This window comes from Vanessa cardui, chromosome 10 (assembly GCF_905220365.1).
Source record: "Vanessa cardui chromosome 10, ilVanCard2.1, whole genome shotgun sequence".
Lineage (NCBI taxonomy): Eukaryota > Metazoa > Arthropoda > Insecta > Lepidoptera > Nymphalidae > Vanessa > Vanessa cardui.
The window spans coordinates 3,290,293-3,310,813 of record NC_061132.1 but is presented as its reverse complement, the minus strand read 5'-3'; the positions used below and the strand labels follow the sequence as shown (position 1 = coordinate 3,310,813).

Sequence of the window (20,521 nt, the reverse complement as noted above, 5' to 3'; positions counted from 1 at the left end):
TGAATAATGTTTATATATAAGATTATTCAAGAAATAGTCTTTCTGTCCAGAAATTTTCTACTAATTACATGGCACGCAGTTTTATTACTATAAACTTCTGTACCACTTCATTGAAATTTATTTTTTCCTCATTTTAGATATTTGTGGAGCAGTATGGATGTATCTAAGTATTTTTGAGTTTTACGTGGTGTATTCATCGTTTCCTGTTGGAAACTTTATCACTGTGTCAACAATAATGTTTGTAACCGGAGTTGGATCTTACGGGAGCATCAACCGCATCAAAAATATAGCGAAACATTCTAATTTAATCTATAAAGTAATATTATAATTTTCCGCAATGATAAAATTCAATATATTTGTTTTATAGTGTAATCACTGTGAATGTAGTTTTTTGTATGTTAGTAATTATAAAATTATACTACTTGCTACAAAACAACTTTGCTTTATTTGCAACGGGATATAGACCATGATTTTTATTTGGTGGAGCTCGATATTTCGACATTATCTACGAACGTCTTGTTTGCGAGGCTGTATATTCATCAAATAATAATAAAAAGCAAGGTAGACATATCGTTTAAATACCTGTAGTATTAAAGCAAAGTTGTTTTGTAGCAAGACTTGTATTCTAAGTAGCTACACTACGATAGGACAGCTCGATGACGTTAGGTTTGCGTGTGGCTGGAATTAGTATGACATTTTTTTAGTAATCATTATATTTCAGATAAATTACGATTTAAATGGTAAAACGGATTTAAAACGAAACAAAATTCTATTTGCTTTAATTTTTATTAAGGCAATAACTTTAACTTTAATGATCGGGCTTACGGCAATTTCTAAATATATCGCCTTCGGAAAAAATGGACGTGAGTTCTTTGAATCGTTATTTTCAATTTCCGGAGATTCGTTGTCCAGTAATATGACTGCAGTTAAAACACGTGTCACGGTTTATATCCGGACAAGCAAAACTGATAATCAGTTGTGTGCTTAGGGGTTCTACAGTTAAGCAGCAACACTTAATGTGGTTGTGTTATGTTTGGAAGGAAGTGCGGTGGTGTACGATGAGTCATTATAAATAGACAACCTAGCATAATATATAACAAGATCATAGCACTGTGGGACTGTTTATCACCAGGCTCATCTTTAAGTCTGCCAAGTTAGAAGGACTAAATTATCATGTGAAAATATTTAGAATGGATTTTGAAATCCTAATCATTCCGCATTCTCCGGTCTCTGCGTCTTTGCCCCGCTAGAAAAACGCTTTACGCGCTTCCCCCACGTGATGGACAGTGGAGGGGGGGTGTGGGACTCCCCGGTTTCCTGAACGCCTAGTGCGCCTAGGTCCACCGGGTTTACCCACTAAGAAACCAGTGGTACCCTCTCCGTCTTTCGGCGGGCGCCACGGGATCGCTTACGCATGCTACCGTGACGGTCGGCCCGCCTATGCGGCCCTCAAATACCTAGGGGGGGGGTTCCCAGGGTACTGACACCCCCCTGGCGCAATTAATACCTATTTTGATTTTTTATCAGGTCAAAAATTTATACGAGACTTTTTTTAGTGCTATATATCGACATTATGATTTATTTGGAGTTCAGCAGAATACATCTACTCTTTATAGAGAATATGCTTATAAATTTTGATCTATATTGTATACTGCAGACGGTGAGTCTGAAGCTAAGGGAATGGGTAGACAAGTCAAATTCTGGTAAGTATGTAGCGATCATGTCCTCATTATACTTAGTTTCTTCTAATTTTTTTTCGATGCGAAATCCTCATTTTCTCTTCTTTTTCGAAATTCTCAATTTTGAAAGCCGATTTAGATATACAATATAAATTCGATAAATAAATATTAATATCGTAATACTGTCTTAAATAATATTTCAGGGGCGGCGTGCCGTTTGTCACTGACACGTTTCCGGGACCTTACAAAGGCTTATGTGTCTGTTTGCGAAGCAGTGAAGGGACTGAGCGAGACCCGGGGGGGCTTCATGTTTATTTTATTTTCTGCGAATTCTCTGTTTATGACGATGTCTTTCTTCAATTTAATTGACTACTCTTATTTTACTTGTATGTATTACACCTGGGATTCATTTTATTACTCTTAATTATATCAGTCGAATTAAGAATATTTGGTATAATTTTTTTTTTTCGTTCTCTTATTTCTAAAGCAGGCGCAAGGCATCACGCTTTGGATGTATTTGTTAACGTGTTCTGGTGTGTTATGCCTTTGTCTACGGCTGTTGTATTCATTGAACCGTGGCATCAAATAAGTGCGGAGGTAAATTGATTATAAAAAGTTTTATTTTCCAATATTCCCGTTGATTTTAAAAACATCGTGCAAAAGTTATGAGTACTGACTATCTTCAATTTCTTTGAAGATTTGTTTTATGGCGTATTTAGACGGAGGGGCAAATAACACCTATGTATGTGGTCACCACTGACACTGGTAAGTCAAAACTGTTCAACCTTACATTGCCAAGACGCCACCAACCTTAGAAAGTTAGATGTCATTCCTCGTACCTGTAGTTACATCGGCACTCTCGTCATACCTACCCATAAGGGCTTGCATGACCAAAAGACGAATGTTACACATAACTTAAAATATTTTTCTTTGTAGGTCAAAGCCATGCGAATACTTTTGATTAAGTTGAAATTGAATATGACGCCAGTTGGAATGTCGATCCCTTTAGAACTGGACCTGATGTTCAAACAGCTTCTTCTCAACCAGCCGACGATGTCTCCGCTGGGCCTTGTCACCATTCAGAGATCACTTCTCACAAAGGTTGTTGTAATAGAATACGTTGTTTATTTAAAGCATTAATAACGGGAGCCTACGATAATATTATAAATGGCAAATTTGCTTTCTTGATTTGTCTTGGCCGAGTGAACCCATTCTCAGTGAAGGACTATGATATCGCGGCTTTGCTCGTGAGGAAATTATATAAATAACTCAACAGACTAATTTAAAATCTTACGTCAATTGAAGACCACCAGTGTTTAATCGTTTTTATAAACCAGAAGAAAAAAATATTGCAAATAGTCCCCCATATTATCTCCTAACGGATGTACGTCGAATTACCAATAACCCTTTATATATAGATAGATATAGAAAATTGTTTTCTAATTTAATAACGTTTGTTACAGACGATAAGCTTTATAACTACCTACTTTGTTATAATGATACAGTGTATGCAAAAGAGATGGGAGAAGTGAATAAACTCGCAAAAAAATAATTTTGTGCAATTAAATATTGTGTAATTAAATAATATACTTGACTTTGATGAAAATAAATTTAGTCTAAGAACGTCCTACCTCGTGGACACACTAAATGGTGTTGAAAAAAACCTTGCGTTTTATTTAAATCTTGAGACACTTAATAACCTCCCTAGCTAAAACTAACAAGTGGCTTGATGTACCACATTGTAGTTTGATTCTTAGACCTTATTTAATATAAAAAGTGTCAAAGCAAAGTAAACATTATTTTAGGACTTTTTATAATCAGTTTTGAATGCAATGTACACCAAATTTATTTTTCGAAGCAAGGACTAAAGGTGGAATCAGACGGTTCATTTTTTGTTCATTTTCGTGTTTCATTTTGCATCTTTCACTCAAAGTGACACGCTGAACAAAAATGAAACAAAAGTGTGGAATTAATTTATCAGTTAACTGATTCAATGACGTTTATCTTTCACGGCATCTTTCATTCCTACTCAGAATGAACGAAAAAGAAACATTCTGAACACGGAGTGAACGTTCACTTGGATTTGGCCACTTGTCTCAAACTGCAGCGTTTGTTACGTCGACGCAGACGGTCGTTACGTCAAACGTCGCGGCAAAATGGTGTACAAGTGGAACGATCAAAATACGTTGCTGTTTTAGTATTACCAAATGCCATATTTGAAAGAAACTACAGATGAGTGTTCTTTTTACGTCATACGTGCTAAGCCGTATGTTCACATATTTATTATTTTCTTTCAATCTATGTTTACACATAGAATGAAAGAAAAATTAATCATTCACTCAACAGAACATTCACTCGAATGAACCGTCTGATATTACTTTAACGATTGGTAATGTAGATGATATCAAGATGGCTCAACAAGAAAGTCGGAAACTACTGTCTGTGCAACTACCCTCATCTTAGATTTTATATCCACAAGTACATTCGTTAATGTTGTAATAATTAAATCAAACCAAGATCATCTTATGTAGAATAGGGCTTATGAATATTAACATTTTTTGATATTATAAGATTATAAATAAAATTTTAACAAAAAGAAAAACCGACTTCAAACAAAACACTATTTTAAAACAAATGAATATGCACGAAAAAGTAATAAAAATAATTGCGTATTCAACATATTTTTTAGAGTCTTCCTAAGTTAAATGAAATGAAAAATATTAGACTACTTAAAAGTCGATTAACGATTATATCATGTAGTTATAGTTATTGGTATATTTGGAGCCGGTGTCAGCCACGGTGCCCTTGCCCCAACAATCAAAAGAAAAAAGCGATACGAGCCCCTTGATTGATCCAGTATATTATTGTGTAAAAGGTAATTTGTAAAAAACATATTTGTTAAAGTATTCTCGTATTGTTTTTTGATAGATATACTGTAGGGTTTTATTGGCTTTTTGGTTTTTCTTTTTGTTAAAATTTTATTTATTTTTTGATTTTAAGTGAAGCTGATGTTGACTAACTAATTTTTTTTTAATATGGAGGAGGAGGAGGAGCGTTCCGTTTATATGAGTCAGAAACTACTTCGAGGACAATTTCAAAGGAAACTTGCGAATAAAGCAAAAATAGACTTTCGAAAAGGCGGATTTAATACGTCACGCGGCGTAAACTACAAGGATCCCTCGAAAGAGCTGTAATCGAACTCAGCAAAAAAACTTTGAAAAAGACCAACTATATTTCGTACATCATATGACATCACATCACATACACAAAATTTGATTAAACATAGTAAGAAATTCTGCCCCATATCGCACCCTAATTGCGAGCCGTATAGGAGTTCCATCACTACATAGTATAAAACAAAGTCGCTTTCTCTGTCCCTATATCTTTAAATCCACGCAACGGATTTTGATGCAGTTTTTTTTAAAAGACTAGCTGACCCGGCAAACTTCGTACTGCCATAATCGAAATGCTTAAATTGGTCCAAATGTGATGTGCATAGAAACCATTGCACGCAGCGAAACTGGTGATCTGAACTGTAACAATAAACAACTGATACATTAAAAACGACACTGTCAATATTTTTTTCTATATTTTCAATGACACAGGAATCATGAGGTTGCGTGATAAATTGCCATGTTGCTATGATTAAGTCCTTACAACATAAAATTTGCAAAACCAATTATAATAAACTGGCTATACCATAAGTTTTAATTTGAAACTCATTTACAATACTAATCAATATAATTTCACTAAATACAACACAGATAAAATATTGGTGGTCAAGTTTTATTATGGTGTATATAGTAGTAGGTGGTAACCGAACGCAGTGGGTAAGCGAGCGCACTCCGGAATAAGGTGCGGGAGGCGAAGGGTTTGTTTCGACCAATCAGTGGGGCCTAAATGGTAAATTAGTTGCGACATGCCTGCGCGCCGCACTATGTGTTGTTTGTAGTAATTGCTAAAAAAGTATTTTCGTTGATTTACTTTCAACTTTTTAGTGTTTTGGAAAACACTGATACGTCTCAAACTATTCTGTAATTACGATAAATTACGCTTTCGTTTATCAAATATACATTCTTCTTTCGATTGTAGTGTGTTTAGAGGTTATGTTGAGCGTTTGGGAATTGGCCGTCATTTGTTTGATATTAGGCTTTCTGGGTAAAGTGTGCGTGGGTAAATGTGCGCATGCACACGCTTACAACATCATCATTATCATCATCATCAGCCCGTTCAGACATTCGGCTCCGTATGTCATGACGGGTAGGACACACTGGTTGAAGTCTTTCGTCTTAAGGCACTGTGGGATCGACAATGTAAAGATTTGACGTAACCTCCCAAACACTGCCCAATCCAGTTGAATTCTTCTATTCACCTCGTCCTCAAGGTTGTTTCCAACTAATCGCAAAGTCTGCTCGAGGTAGACATACATATGAACAACTTCGAGGACGGTTCATTGAACATGATCTTGGTTTTATTCAAGTTTATCCGTAGGCTGATACGCATAGAAGAATCAGCTAGCTCGTTCAGCATTTGTTGTAGGTCCTGCAGCGTTTCTACCACGATGACGATGTCGTCTGCGAATCTCAAGTGAGAGATGAATTCGCCATTGATGTTGATGCCACGTCGTTTCCAATTCAGCGCCTTGAACATATCATCCATTGCATTAGTAAACAATTTTGGGGAAATAACGTCCCTTGTCTCACTCCTCCATGCAATATTATGGGATTTGTTTGCTGATTCTGTACTCGGTGGTAGCTTCGAGACATCTCATCACTTGGATGTGTCACTCATCAACTTGGAAACGTTGCAGGAACCTCAGAACAGCCCAGATTTCAATCGAGTCAAAGTCCTACTTACAGACCATGAATGCATGACACAGGGGCCGATTATACTCATGGGACTTCTGTATAATCTACCATAGTGTATGATGATGTGGTCTATGGTGCCGTATCCGGGCCGAAACCCGGCCTGTTCCGGGGGTTGGAATTGGTCGAATCTGCGGTCAAGACGGTTCGTGATCACTCTTGAAAACAGCTTATAGACGTGGCTCGGAAGGGATATGGGACGATAGTTTTTCAGCAGGGTTTTGTTTATATATATTGGATAAAATAGAGTTCCTCAGTCTAATGATTTCAAGTCCCCACTGCTATCTTTCGTTGTGCGCTTGCGCAAGACTGCGAATCGTGGTAGAAGGAGTAAAGAAACGACGTTGGGGACCTGAAAGATAATTTAGTTTGACTGATTTTAAAAGAAAACTAAATATTTGTGATAATGTCTTTATAATTTTTTTTTGGATAAACTGTTTAATTTCAGCTTTCTCTGTTATAAGTTGATTAGTTATAGAATGCGCTTTTAACCTGTTGCGTTTACTTACCCCACGGGTGCCCGCACACTTACCCACAATGTGGGTCAACTGTCCGCATTCCGACTTATTATCAAAATGTAAATTTTTTTGCTACGGGATATTTTTTGAACGGGATGTTTTATATTTTATGAAAAAGAATACTTATTCGGGTATAAATTGAATAGCTGAATAAGTATTCTTTTCGACACTATTTTATTGCTCAAATTTTGCTTTAGTTCTGCGCAGTGAGGCTGAAAACAGTGTGTGCACTTGGCCCTAATGACTCTACTTTATATTGCTCAAAAATAGTCACATAACAACAATTAGATACTTATAAAACAAAGTTTGTCTAAAATACTGGCTATTTAAAAGTTTTTAATTACAGTGATATTGACACACACTCAGTAACAATACACTTTGTTAATCAATTTAAAGAAGACTGATAAACTTTTTTTTTGTTTTGTTTTGTGGTGCGTAAATAAACAAAAATGATTTCTGGCGTATCCATGTCCATGCGTGAAACAGGGAAACTTCTATGTTGGCGTTCATAAATGTAATATGTGACAAAACTTAAGATTTATCAAACAATCTATCTACATAAAATTGATTTGATAGGCAGTAAACAACTGAAGTTAGTTAAAATTAAGGTTCTTTTTGTACCTCCTAAACATGTACTTATAAAGATATAACTATTCTTTCAATTTGATTTCTGCATTACGGGGGCAGCATCAAATGTTTGACAAAGTAGGGATGATTCATGTTACAAAAGCATGATTATGGCGTTGATAATGACATCAATACCGAACATTGATTATTGATGTTTATGGAACAATAATCTTTAATCGATAACATCGATATTTTTTTGCGACTGGAAGAAATTATTAAAATTGAGAAATAGATGTAACAAACTCATATGTAGCTCACCGCATAGACCATGTATCATATTTTTAACGACAACGTGAAATAACTCTGGATCAAGAGTTTCATCGGGAATTTCAGCTGATATAATGTTATTGATTTGATCCGGAGTAATTTTATGTACCAGCCAAATTAATACATGTGCATGCGGCAATCCGCTTTTTTGCCATTGGAGTAAATATGACAACGCACCTCTCCAAATATACATTATTTTTATAAGTGCTTTAAATTTTTGCCGAAAAACACGTGCTGTAATGCCATGCCGGTCAGTTGTCGACTGTTCTTCAAATAAATTGTTTTTAGTGTTATCATCCCACTGCGGATTACATGTAAATGTAATGAATAGATCCGGTCGACCATTTTTCGTACATAAGAAATTGCGTCTTGTGCATATTCGTTCATATGCCGTGGGCAACCAATAAACGAAGATGGCAATAAAGTCAATCGCCCGATGTCATTTACATTAGCATCATTCGCTATCGCATCTTGCAAATGCATATACCTATTCGGATCTTAATTTTGCTTGGTTAAAATGATTAATATTAAGACATCCAGTTTCTATTTTGGCATACATATCAACGATGTACTGATGATACAGTTTACCACATCTCGAAATATAATTTTGTGCTTGTGGACGAACCATCAATCGATACAAATAAAAATTCATGGCAGTAACTCTATTCTGTATATTTAGACATGAAAATAAATGCAAACACTCTACTTTTAAATAATAAATTGAAATAAGACGTATTACCTATTGAAACTGGTGGTTGACTGTACTCATTTTTTAATTTCTACTTACTTTTAATTTAACAGCACAATTCCTCGTTTGAAAAATCTCCATTAACAAAATCACCCGCCATTTATTGAATTCATTTGTTACAAAAAATGTGATTAATGAAGAACCACTCGACCGATTTTGAGCAAACTTCACATAAACCATCTACTAAATAGATCAAACAAACCCTGAAAATTTAGTTTGGATAGATGAGCCCGTTCTTGAGTTATAAAGTGACATCGAAAAATGCCACTTATTTTTATAGAAATAGATCCGAAAAATAGACGTAGAGATGTTTTAAATAATGCAAAATCAATTTTAAAACATCCATGTTTTATTGTCTAACATCGATAATCATAGAAAATCAATGGTAATTCTCTAATTAACCTATTTCTAAGGAAAAACAAAGTTGTTTTTTTTATTATATTCCTAGCATTTTTATCATACTTACTCTACTTCTAAACCTTCCCTGGACTTCCACCAATAATTCAAGACCAAAATTAGCCAAATCGGTCCAGCCGTTCTGGAGTTTTAGCGAGACTAACGAACAGCAACTTATTTTTATATATATAGATATGAAAGTCGCATCTAATTGAAGCACCAGCTAAGTTTGTACAAGAATTGTGGCGTATCTCTTTCACTTTGTAGTCAAGTAGTACCTCGTTGTTGGCCTTTTAAATAAATAAATAAAACAAGGAACAAAATGTTAAATACACGTAACAAATACATCAATTTGTAAAAACAAAAATTATGAAAATCGGTCCACCCAGTGAAAAAGTCATGAAGTAACAAACATAAAAAAAAAAAATATACAGACGAAGTGATAACCGGTGACCGGTTGAAAATCGTTAGTCGTTGCTTCCAGTAAATTCGAAGTTCAATGCATTCAAAACTGATTATAATAGACTCTTTAAATAAGGTTTACTTTGCTCTGTCACTTTTTATATTCACAAAAGTCTAAGAATCAAACTACTAAGTCGTACTTCAAGCCACTTTTTATTTTTAGTTAGTGAGGTTATTAAGTGTTTCAAATTTAAATAAATAGCAAAGTTCTCTTCTTCATCATGATTCAGTGTTACTAGAATCTAAGTTTTTAAGATTTTGTTTATTTTCATCAAAATCTAATTGGAATCAATAGACAATTTTTTCCGTATTCATTCACTTCTCCCATCTGTTTTGCACATACTGTACCATTATAACAAAGTATGTAGTTATGAAGCTTATCGTCTGTAACAAACGTTATCAAAATAGAAAACAATTATATATCATAGTCTTTCACTGAAAGCGGTCTCACTCGGTTCAAAAAAATAAGCAAATCGACTTTGGCATTTATAATATTATTATAGGCGGTCGTTATTAAAACGTTTAATTAACAAGGTATTCAGTTATAACAACCGCAGTGAGAAGTGATCTCTGCATGGTGACCAGGTCCAGCGGAGACATCGTCGGCTGGTTGAGATGAAGCTGTTTGAACATCAGGTCCAGTTCTAAAGCGATCGACTTTCCAACTGGCGTCACATTACAATTCAACTTAGTGAAAAGTATTCGTATATCAGTAAGCTGCAAAAATATTTATTTTAAATTGTATGTACACTTTTACACTGGCTCACTTATATTTCTAAACTGCATCATGCCACATCTTGGAAGCAGCGCTTTTTACAAGAACGTCTGGTTGGGTACCGTCGACTCGTCATATATTTAACAGCCGAGCGGCAATACTTGTATTGTTGTGTTCAGGTACAAGGGACTCGACATCTAAATTCCTAAAGTTTGTGGCGTATTGGCAATGTATAGACTGATTTACTATGTGCCATTGTCTATGAGCAGTGGTGACCACTTACCATAAGGTGTGCCACCTGATGGTAAGTGGTCATTGCATTTCAAAGACATGAATTATATTCAAACCTCATTATTTTACACGAAATTTACAAAATTCTCGGGATTCTTCGAAAACAAAACTTTTGAAAATCGCTTTACCTGCACACTTATCTGATGCCACGGTTCAATGAATAAAACAGCCATAGACAAATGATAAACACCCCATAACACCTGAATACAGAGGACTGCGGTGTGATAACGTAGTCCTGCTTTAGAAATGAGATAACGATGAATAAACATTATAAAAAAAATAATTATAACAAAAACTCTTAATTCGACTGAAAAAGTAATAATTATTATTAATTAGTTCCAATAGTAATACACACAAGTCAGGTATGAGTAGTCAATGAAATTGAAGAAAGTCATCGCCAGAAACAGAGAGTTCGCTGAAAATAAAATAAACATGATGCCCCCCCGGATCGCGCTCAGTCCCTTCACCGCTTCGCAAACAGACACATAGGCCTTCATTAGGTCACGGAAACGTGTCAGTGACAAACGGCACGTCGCCCCTGAAATATAATCTAAAACAAAATTACAGTATTAATATATATTTATTTAGGTTTTTTTCTGGATTATGTGTATCTGGAAGTCTATCCAGTCTGTCTATCTAGACTGCCAAACCTGAAAACGCGTCAAAAAATAGTGTAAATAAGCCAAAAGTTGGCAAAAACTTAGTTCACGTACGACACGTCCCCATACAGTGCGACATTCTATATAGATATATAACGGAGAAAGCATGTCCGAGCCCGTTTTTAAAAACCATGACGTCATAGCCGACGTCACCAGTGTCAGGGTTTCGATCTATAACCATTATCAGAGGTTTGAAATTAAACTCAGGGAATATAATTCTCTGATTTATTCCAATATGAGGCGGTCCGATCGCTCCGACGGCTAGACCAAGCCTGTCGATACCGGCGGGTGCTTGATCTTTTATAACAAAAATAGGTGGGTAGACTTATTCACTCAACATAACAGCTGTTTACCAATACTAAAATATTTCAGACTAAATTAACATTTCAAAATTCACTAAAAATTATTCATTTAACAATCAAACAGTTTTAAATTATTAAAATAATTATTTCTGGACACGTGTTTTTCTTAAATTCATGATTTCGCGCCGACATATATAAATAATCTGAAAACTTTTCCTAGAAAATTTTAGGTCACCTCGGCGGTTAAATGATGTCAAGTGTGTCTTTCGTGTGCTACCAAACAAGTCTAATTTATGATTTGTAAGATTACGGTCTCATATTTATAAATACTCGATAGCCAGCAATGACATAACTTCCACTAAATACTTCAAGCATTATTTTAGTAATTTAGGGAGAAACACATCATTGACACTCACATGAATTAGTCTTGTCTACCCATTCGCTGAGCTTCTGACGCATTGTACGCAGTATGTAACATATATCGAAGTTTATGAACGCATTCTCCATAAGCAGTAGATATATTTTGTAATATTCAGTATAAATTATAACTTCGAAAACTGCCATACCCACTAAAAACAAAATTATCGTTAATTAGTAAGCCTGACAAAAAATACTAAGTCATTTAGGGGCAAAGACGAGTAGCTGAATATCAGTGCTCACGCGGAATGATGATGATTTCCAAATTCATCCGACAATGATGATTTTTCAAATAGCTTTCGCAGACTTATAAATGGGCCACCTGATCGTAAATGGTCAAAACCGAGTCAAAACCGGTCAGTCATCACTTATAACTTCGCCGGCCCTTTCAAATATGACGCTAAGCTAGATTAGTTACGCCTGTAATTACTTTTCTAACCGTGACAAAAGCATGTAAAGTGTGACTTTTTAACGGTAGAAGCACATGACACTAGAATAAATAAATAATGGACAACATCACATACATCACTCAGATCCCAATGTAAGTAGCTAAAGCACTTGTGTTATGGAAAATCATAAGTAACGACGGTACCACAGACATCCAGACCCAAGACAACATAGAATTCTAATGAACTTTTTCTTCATCGACTCGGCCAGAAATCGAAGCCGGGGGACCTCGAAATGACGTACCCAGGAAAACCGGTGTACACACTACTCGACCAATGTGGTTTTTTGGAGGTGTAATTAAAAGCTGTGACTATTTGAATTTGAACGGCGAACTTTAATTTAAATTCAAGTTAAATACTCGGTGACGACTCTAGGGAATTGCATGTTCAATGTATCGATTTAAACAACTTACGCCTCGATTCACCTAAAGTGATATATTTAAATGTCGCAAGTATTGCGATCAATAATATTGTGAGTGTTGTATTAATTACAGCAAATCGACTTTTGTTTCGGTTCATATCCGATTTTCCGGTTAAATCGTAATGTATCTGAAATATATGATGATTGGTATAAGAATATATCAAGATTACAGTTAGTCAGTTAACAACTTGCAATTCAAAATAATCTCAACCCCATAGTACAGCTTTGTTTTCACAGACAAATTTAGCGTCACCGAGCTGACCAGCCCGTCATAGCGTACCTACTTAGAGTACAAGTAGGTAGTACAAGTCTTGTCAATTTTGAAAATGAATTTATTTTCTTTAAACATATGATTAATTTACTTTTTTTTAATTTAGTGAACGCCGTTTTACTTTTTAAATTTAAATTTGCTAATTAAATTTGCTAATTTTAACACACCTACACCACACCAAATTTTACCTTCTCGAGTGGTGATTTAAAATATAAGGCTTATGTCCGCCCCCAAGATTCAATCGCCTTCCATGCCAAATTTTATCAAAATCGGCTTTACGGTTTAAACGTGAAGAGCTAACAGATACCTTCGAGACACAGAGTCACCTTTGCATTTATACTATAAGTAGGTACCCACAAAACGTAGGTGTAGGTGTCTTGATCAGTGTATGACTCGTGTGTTGCGTTGCGTACTGATGTCTGTTATTTTGTCATTACAAGCTGAATCGCTTCCAAAAGGTGATAAGAATCGAATCGATTGTTGTAGAATTAATGTTTAGTTACAATCTGTATACGAGTCATACTTTACGTGATATTTCAACAAAAGGGTTCTGCACATTAAAAAAATTACAATGTTTAATTTCGATGTACTACGAATGTGTTATTGTGCCAGGAGTACGGACGGCAACGGAGTTAGGGACCGGCCCGTGAATTATATCTCAAAAAGTCAACCTAGCGAAAATTGTAGGTTTACTAAGGATATTTCAAAAGTCCCTTAATGGTTAACATTGACTTGAAAACAATTATAGTTAAGTATAGTAATAACGTTATTACCTTTCGGGGTGGTGGGTATAAAGAAACAATATTAGGTTATAAAATTTTTAATGCACAGTAACTTCGTATATACAAACAATTTTCGCTTAGCTAGTTACTTAAGTTACTTGTTACTTCTTATAATGACTATTATAGAAAATTATGCCAGCTAGACTCAGCGTGGTTCACTTGGGATAAAAGGCAAGCTTGAAAATTCAATGTTTACTAATCCAAAATGTGAGGTTGAAAATTAGGCGCCACTGACGAATAAATAAGTTGATGTGGTTTGAAGGATTACACCGTTCGCCAGACCGCTGTAAACGAAATTTATAATATAATTCAAAGGGGGTACATCACCAAAGTTTCCAGCTACACGTGGATACCGACAACGGCTTAGGGAACAGGCCTGCCGTTCTTGGAGTTGCACCAGCCGCTAACTAGGCACACTCAACCAGGAACCTGGAGCCGTTCACTCTTAATATTTCCGTTCAAGAAGTCCACGTGGTGGGTAAATCCGATTAAAAAAAAACCTCCTGTAATACGAAATATACAGGTTCAATAAGTTAAGCAAATAAGCAAATGATAAATACCTTTAACGAGAGATGTAAGCACGAATTTACCTTCTGGAGGTTCAAAGTCCTGCTTACACAAATTGACGATCTCAACTCCGGAGAACCATTTCAAAGGGTCACTGGAAACCACAATTTACACATGACTACGACTTTTCGAATTGCAAACCAATGCATTTAATCAAAAACAAGAATTAAAGACTTTTTTTTACAATAAAATTTTTACAATTTTTTACGAGTCGGTAAACATGATATAAAGTTCTGTCAAACTTCAAAACTTCATTGTTAATATAAATTCTGAAAAGATAACTGCTATTAAAGCACTGAATACTAAACAACCACAAATTAATAAACTCAATTATTAAGACAACTCACCGATATATTCAGTATATCGAATTAGAAGTTTGGATTCGGTGTGAAGCCGATAGTTCCAAAATTCAAAATGAACGAAATCGAAAGTTCACGAACCTTTGAAAGGTTAGCGAGTGTAACCAGTATCACTACCAAAATACCCTTAATGAAAAAGGAATTATATCCATAATTAAATTAGGGAAATAATTTTGGAATAATTATTAAAATTAAGAAAAGTCAAAAATGAGGCAAAGTAAATTTATCATAACTATACTCCGACACCTACATCGAAGAACTAACCTTTAAACTGGAAGACAGCTATTAAATTAATCTGAAACGATGTGAAATGACCTGCAATCAAATTCAACAAACGAATTAGATGATTAAAATCTTATTTTCAACCGACTTCCAAAAGGAGGAGGTTATCAATTCGTCTTTTTTTTTTTTTTTTTTTTTTTTTTTTTTTTTTTTTATGTTTGTTACCTCATAACTTTTCACTGGGTGGACCGATTTTGATAATTTTTTTTTGTTTGAAAGGTAGTGCTTCCCGTGGGGTCCCATTTTTTTTTATTTTTTTCCGATGATGGTATCCATATGAAAACGACATAAGTCTTAAATTTGCATTATGTATATGCGCGACAAATAGGTGAATAACTGAAAATCACGTTAACCAATTTTGATAATTCTTTTTTTATTATAAAATATATACTTCAAGGGTAATTTGGTGAAAGTTTGGTAAGGTTCTGACCACAGGATCCATGACAAAGTAACGGAACGGAAGGGAACGGAACAATTCTGAGGAGCACGTTAGCGATACTCAGTCGAATCTTTTATTTATAGGTTATTTGGATATTTGAGTCACTTTCCGTAATGTGGTTATGTTTATGTAATTATCATAGTCAAATATTATAATCAACTAGCTACCCACCCCGGCTTCGCACGGGTGCAATACTGATACTAAATATACTACAGAATTTGTGTATTTACGATTACGACATTACATCGCAAACTTCTAAAATTATCAGTGTTTCTTTACTATATTGTTCATGTATTATATACACAAACCTTCCCCTTGAATCACACTATCTTTTAAAAAAAACCGCATCAAAATCCGTTGAGTAGATTTAAAGATATAGGGACAGAGAAAGCGACTTTGTTTTATACTATGTAGTGATGGAACTCCTATACGGCTCGCAGTTAGGGTGCGATATGGGGCAGAATTTCTTACTATCTTTAATCAAATTTTGTGTATGTGATGTGATGTCATATGATGTACGAAATATAGTTGGTCTTTTTCAAAGTTTTTTTGCTGAGTTCGATTACAGCTAATCTACTACTAATCTTGTTTTTTTTTAATATTATTCTGTGATGATAATTAAACATGAATAAATTACTTACAATATTTAACCTTTTCTTCAAGGTATATTTAATTTATAAAGGCTCGAAACATGCCACATGTTCTTGTTTCCGTAGTCCTACAAGATTCTCTAAATGGGTTTTCGAATAAAGATCTCTCAGTCCGTGTTAGTCTGATCTTAAATTGAACTATGAAAAGATATTCATGTTTAAATTTAAAATCGAATCTGAGTTATTTTGATTTGCAGACGATTAGCTAAATCTAGCTTAAGGGAGGTTAAATACAAATATTTTCTCACCTTTAAATTTGCAGTGTTCTTTCTGTATATTTTAATCTTATAATATCAAAAAATGTTAATATTCATGAGCCATATTCTTAATAAGATGATCTTGGTTTGATTTAATCATTACCACATTAACGAATGTACATACTTATGGATATAAAAACTAAGATGAGGGTAGTTGCACAGACAGTAGTTTCCGACTTTCTTGTTGGGCCATCTTGATATCATCTACATTACCAATCGTTAAGGTTCGTTACCAGACGGTTCGTTCGAGTGAATATTTTTTTGAGTGAATGATTAATTTTTCTTTCATTCTATGTTCACACGGCTCAGCTGGTATGACGTAAAAAGAAAACTCATCCGTAGTTTCTTTCAAATATGGCATTTGGTAATATTAAAACAGCAACGTATTTTGTTCGTACCACTTGAACACCATTTTGCAGCGTTTGAGACAAAATGGCCAAATCCGAGTGAACGTTCACTCTGTGTCCAGACTGTTCATTTTTCGTTTATTCTGAGAGGGACTGAAAGACGCCAAATGAACTGATCCAACTACTTTATATCAGTTCACTGATGAATTAATTCGGCACTTTTGTTTCACTTTGTGTTTAGGGTGTCACTTTGAGTAAAGGTGCAAAATGAAACACGAAAATGTACAAAAAAGAAACCGTCTGATTCCACCTTTAGTCCTAGCTTCGAAAAATAAATTTGGTGTACATTGCATTCAAAACTGATTATAAGAAGTCCTTAAATAACGTTTACTATGCTTTGACACTTTTTGTATTAAAAAGAGTCTAAGACTCAAACTTCAAGCCACTTGTTAGTTTTAGCTAGTGAGGTTATTAAGTGTCTCAAGATTTAAATAAAACGCAAGGTTTTTTTCAACAACATTCAATGTGTCCAGGAGGTAGGACTTACTAAGACTATATTTATTTTCATCAAAGTCAAGTATAAGTCGATTTATTGGAATTATTAGACAAAATTATTTTTTTGCGAGTTGAGTCACTTCTCCCATCTCTTTTGCATACACTGTATCATTATAACAAAGTAGGTAGTTATAAAGCTTATCGTCTGTAACAAACGATATTAAATTAGAAAACAATTATATATCAAAGTCCTTCACTAAGAAAGGGTTCACTCGGCTCAGACAAATCAAGAAAGAAATTTGCCATTTATAATATTATCATCGGCTCCCGTTATTAATGCTTCAAATAAACAAGCAATTCCATTATAACAACCTTTGTGAGAAGTGATCTCTGAATGGTGACCAGGCCCAGCGGAGACATCGTCGGCTGGTTGAGAAGAAGCTGTTTGAACATCAGGTCCATTTCTAAAGGGATCGACATTGCAACTGGCGTCATATTAAATTTTAACTCAATCAAAAGTATTCGCATCGCTTTGATCTACAAAAACAATTATTTTATATTACGTGATTTAATCGTAATATACTGGCTCACTTATAGTCCTGGACTATAACAAACGTCTTTTGGTACGGGTACGAGGAATATGACATCTAACTTTCTAAGATTGTTGGTGGCGAATTGGCAATGTAAGGTTGAACAGTTTACAGTTGCCAATTTCTATGGGCAGTGGTGACCATATACCATCAGGTGGCACATTTGCCCCTCCTTTTCAATACGCCATTAAAAAATCTTCAAAGAAATTGAAGAAAGTCAGTACTCGTAACTTTTTCACGATGTTTTTAAATTCAACGGTGATTTCGGAAAATAAACCTTTTTTAAAATCAATTTACCTCCGCACTTATTTGATGCCACGGTTCAATGAATACAACAGCCGTAGACAAATGCACAAAACACCAGAACACCTGAACAAATACAGCCAAAGCGTGATACTTTGCTCCTGCTTCGGAAATGAGAGAACGAAAAAAAAAAATTATACCAAAAATTCTTAATTCGACTGTAAAAATTAAGAGTAATAAAATGAGTCCCAGGTGTAATACATACAAGTATAATATGAGTCGTCAATTAAATTGAAGAAAGACATCGTCGTAAACAGAGAGTTCGCTGAAAATAAAATAAATATGATTCCCCCTCGGGTCTCGTTCAGTCCCTTCACTGCTTCGCAAACAGACACATAAGCCCTTGTTAGGTCCCGGAAACGTGTCAGTGACAAACGGCACGCCGCCCCTGAAATATTATTTAAAACAGAATTTCGATATTAATATTTATTTTTGGAATTTATTTTGTATATCTAAATCGGCTTTCAAAATTGAGAACGCATCAAAAAAATCAGTGGCCAACAGTTTGAAGAAACTAAGCATAATGAGGACATCATCGTTACATACTTACAAGAATTTGACTTGTCTACCCATTCCCTTAGCTTCAGACTCACCGTCTTCAGTATGCAATACACATCAAAATTTATAAGCATATTCTCCATAAAGAGTAGATATATTCTGCTGAACTCCAAATAAATCATAATGTCGAAACTTAGCACTAAAAAAAGTCTCGTATAAATTGTTAGACCTGATAAAAAATCACTATAGGTATTAATTACGGGGCCAAGACGCAGAGACTGGTGAATGCGGAATGATTAGGATTTCCAAATCCATCCGAAATATTTCCACATGATAATTTAGTCCTTTTAGCTTGCCAGATTTAAAAATGGGCCTGGTGATAAACAGTCACAAACCTACAGTGCTATGATCTTGTTATATATTATGCTAGGTTATCAATTTATAATGACTCATCGTACACCACCGCACTTCCTTCCAAATATAACACAACCACATTAAGTGTTGCTGCTTCACTGTAGAACCCCTAAGCACACAACTGATCATCAGTTTTGCATGTCCGGATTTAAACCGTGACACGTATTTTAACTGCAGTTATATTACTGGGCAACGAATCTCCGGAAATTGAAAATAACGATTCAAAGAACTCACGTCCATTTTTTCCGAAGGCGATATATTTAGAAATTGCAGGTAACCCGATCATTAAAATTAAAAGTATTGCATTAACAAAATTTAAAGCAAATAGACTTTTGTTTCGTTTAATATCCGATTGGCCATTTAAATCGTAATTTATCTGAAATATAATGGTTACTAAAAAAATGTCATACTAATTTAATATATTGAATTTTATCATTGCGGAATAATATATATAATATTACTTTATAGAGTAAATTTAAATGCTTTGCTATATTTTTGATGCGGTAGACGCTCCCATAAGATCCCACTCCGGTTACGAACATTATTGCTGTCACAGTGATAAAGTTTCCAACAGGAAACGATGAATACACCATGTGAAACTTAACAATACTTTGGTACATCCATACTGCTCCACAAATATCTAAAATGAGGAAAAAATAAATTTCAGCGAAGTGGTAAATAAGTTTATAGGAATTAAACTACGTTCCATGTAATTAGTAGAAAATCACTGGAGAATAGCAGAAAAACTTATTTCTCGAATAATCTTACGCAATCCGCGTGTAAGAATACAACTTACGAGTGCAGACCGATAGGATGTAACCGTATATAGCGACTCGTCGGGATACAGTGACTATGTAGCCTCCACGGTCGTGAGCGAAGCGTAGCGGAGCAAGCCCCAGGGCTCGCGACAGGCGTAACACGACTGCCAACGCACCCTTAACTTCACACGCTTCGTCCTGCATCTTCACACCTCGTTACAATGAATTGATGTTAGGTAAAAATAATTACAATAAACGGCACCGTCCTCGAAGTTGTTCAAAAATATGTCTACCTCGGGCAGACTTTGCGATTAGGTAGAAACAACCTTGAGGATGAGGTGAATACAAGAATTTAGCTGGGTTGGGCAGCGTTTGGGAAGTTACGTCGGATCTTTACATCGTCAATCCCGCAGTGCCTTAAGAAGAAAGTCTTTAACCAGTGCGTCCTACCCGTCATGACATACGGAGCCGAAACGTGGGCACTCATGACAAGGCTAGTTCACAAGTTTAAAGTCGCACAGCGTGCTATGGAAAGCGCTATACTCGGCGTTTCTCTGATGGATCGCATTAGAAATGAGGTGATCCGTCAAAGAACCAAAGTCATCGACATAGCCCACCGGATTAGTAAGCTGAAGTGGCAGTGGGCTGGTCATATTTGTCGTAGAACCGACAACCGTTGGGGAAAATGTGTTCTAG

General features: G+C 35.2%; 2 protein-coding genes across 2 annotated transcripts; both read right to left on the bottom strand.

Annotated features, from left to right (window-relative positions):
- Positions 1–9,763: 9,763 nt before the first annotated feature.
- On the bottom strand, positions 9,764–12,285 carry LOC124532794. The gene is made up of 5 exons (XM_047107871.1): positions 11,946–12,285; positions 10,924–11,118; positions 10,697–10,806; positions 10,115–10,279; positions 9,764–9,946 (listed from the first exon to the last, which is right to left on the bottom strand). Exons 1-5 carry the CDS (start codon positions 12,091–12,093, stop codon positions 9,878–9,880), a joined length of 687 nt encoding a protein of 228 aa, XP_046963827.1. The 5' UTR covers positions 12,094–12,285; the 3' UTR covers positions 9,764–9,877.
- Positions 12,286–18,322: 6,037 nt separating this feature from the next.
- On the bottom strand, positions 18,323–20,313 carry LOC124533062. Its single transcript, XM_047108228.1, has 5 exons — positions 19,864–20,313; positions 19,529–19,707; positions 19,302–19,443; positions 18,706–18,852; positions 18,323–18,543 (listed from the first exon to the last, which is right to left on the bottom strand). The coding sequence occupies exons 1-5, from the start codon at positions 20,027–20,029 to the stop codon at positions 18,323–18,325; spliced, it is 855 nt and encodes a 284-aa protein (XP_046964184.1). The 5' UTR covers positions 20,030–20,313.
- Positions 20,314–20,521: the final 208 nt, after the last annotated feature.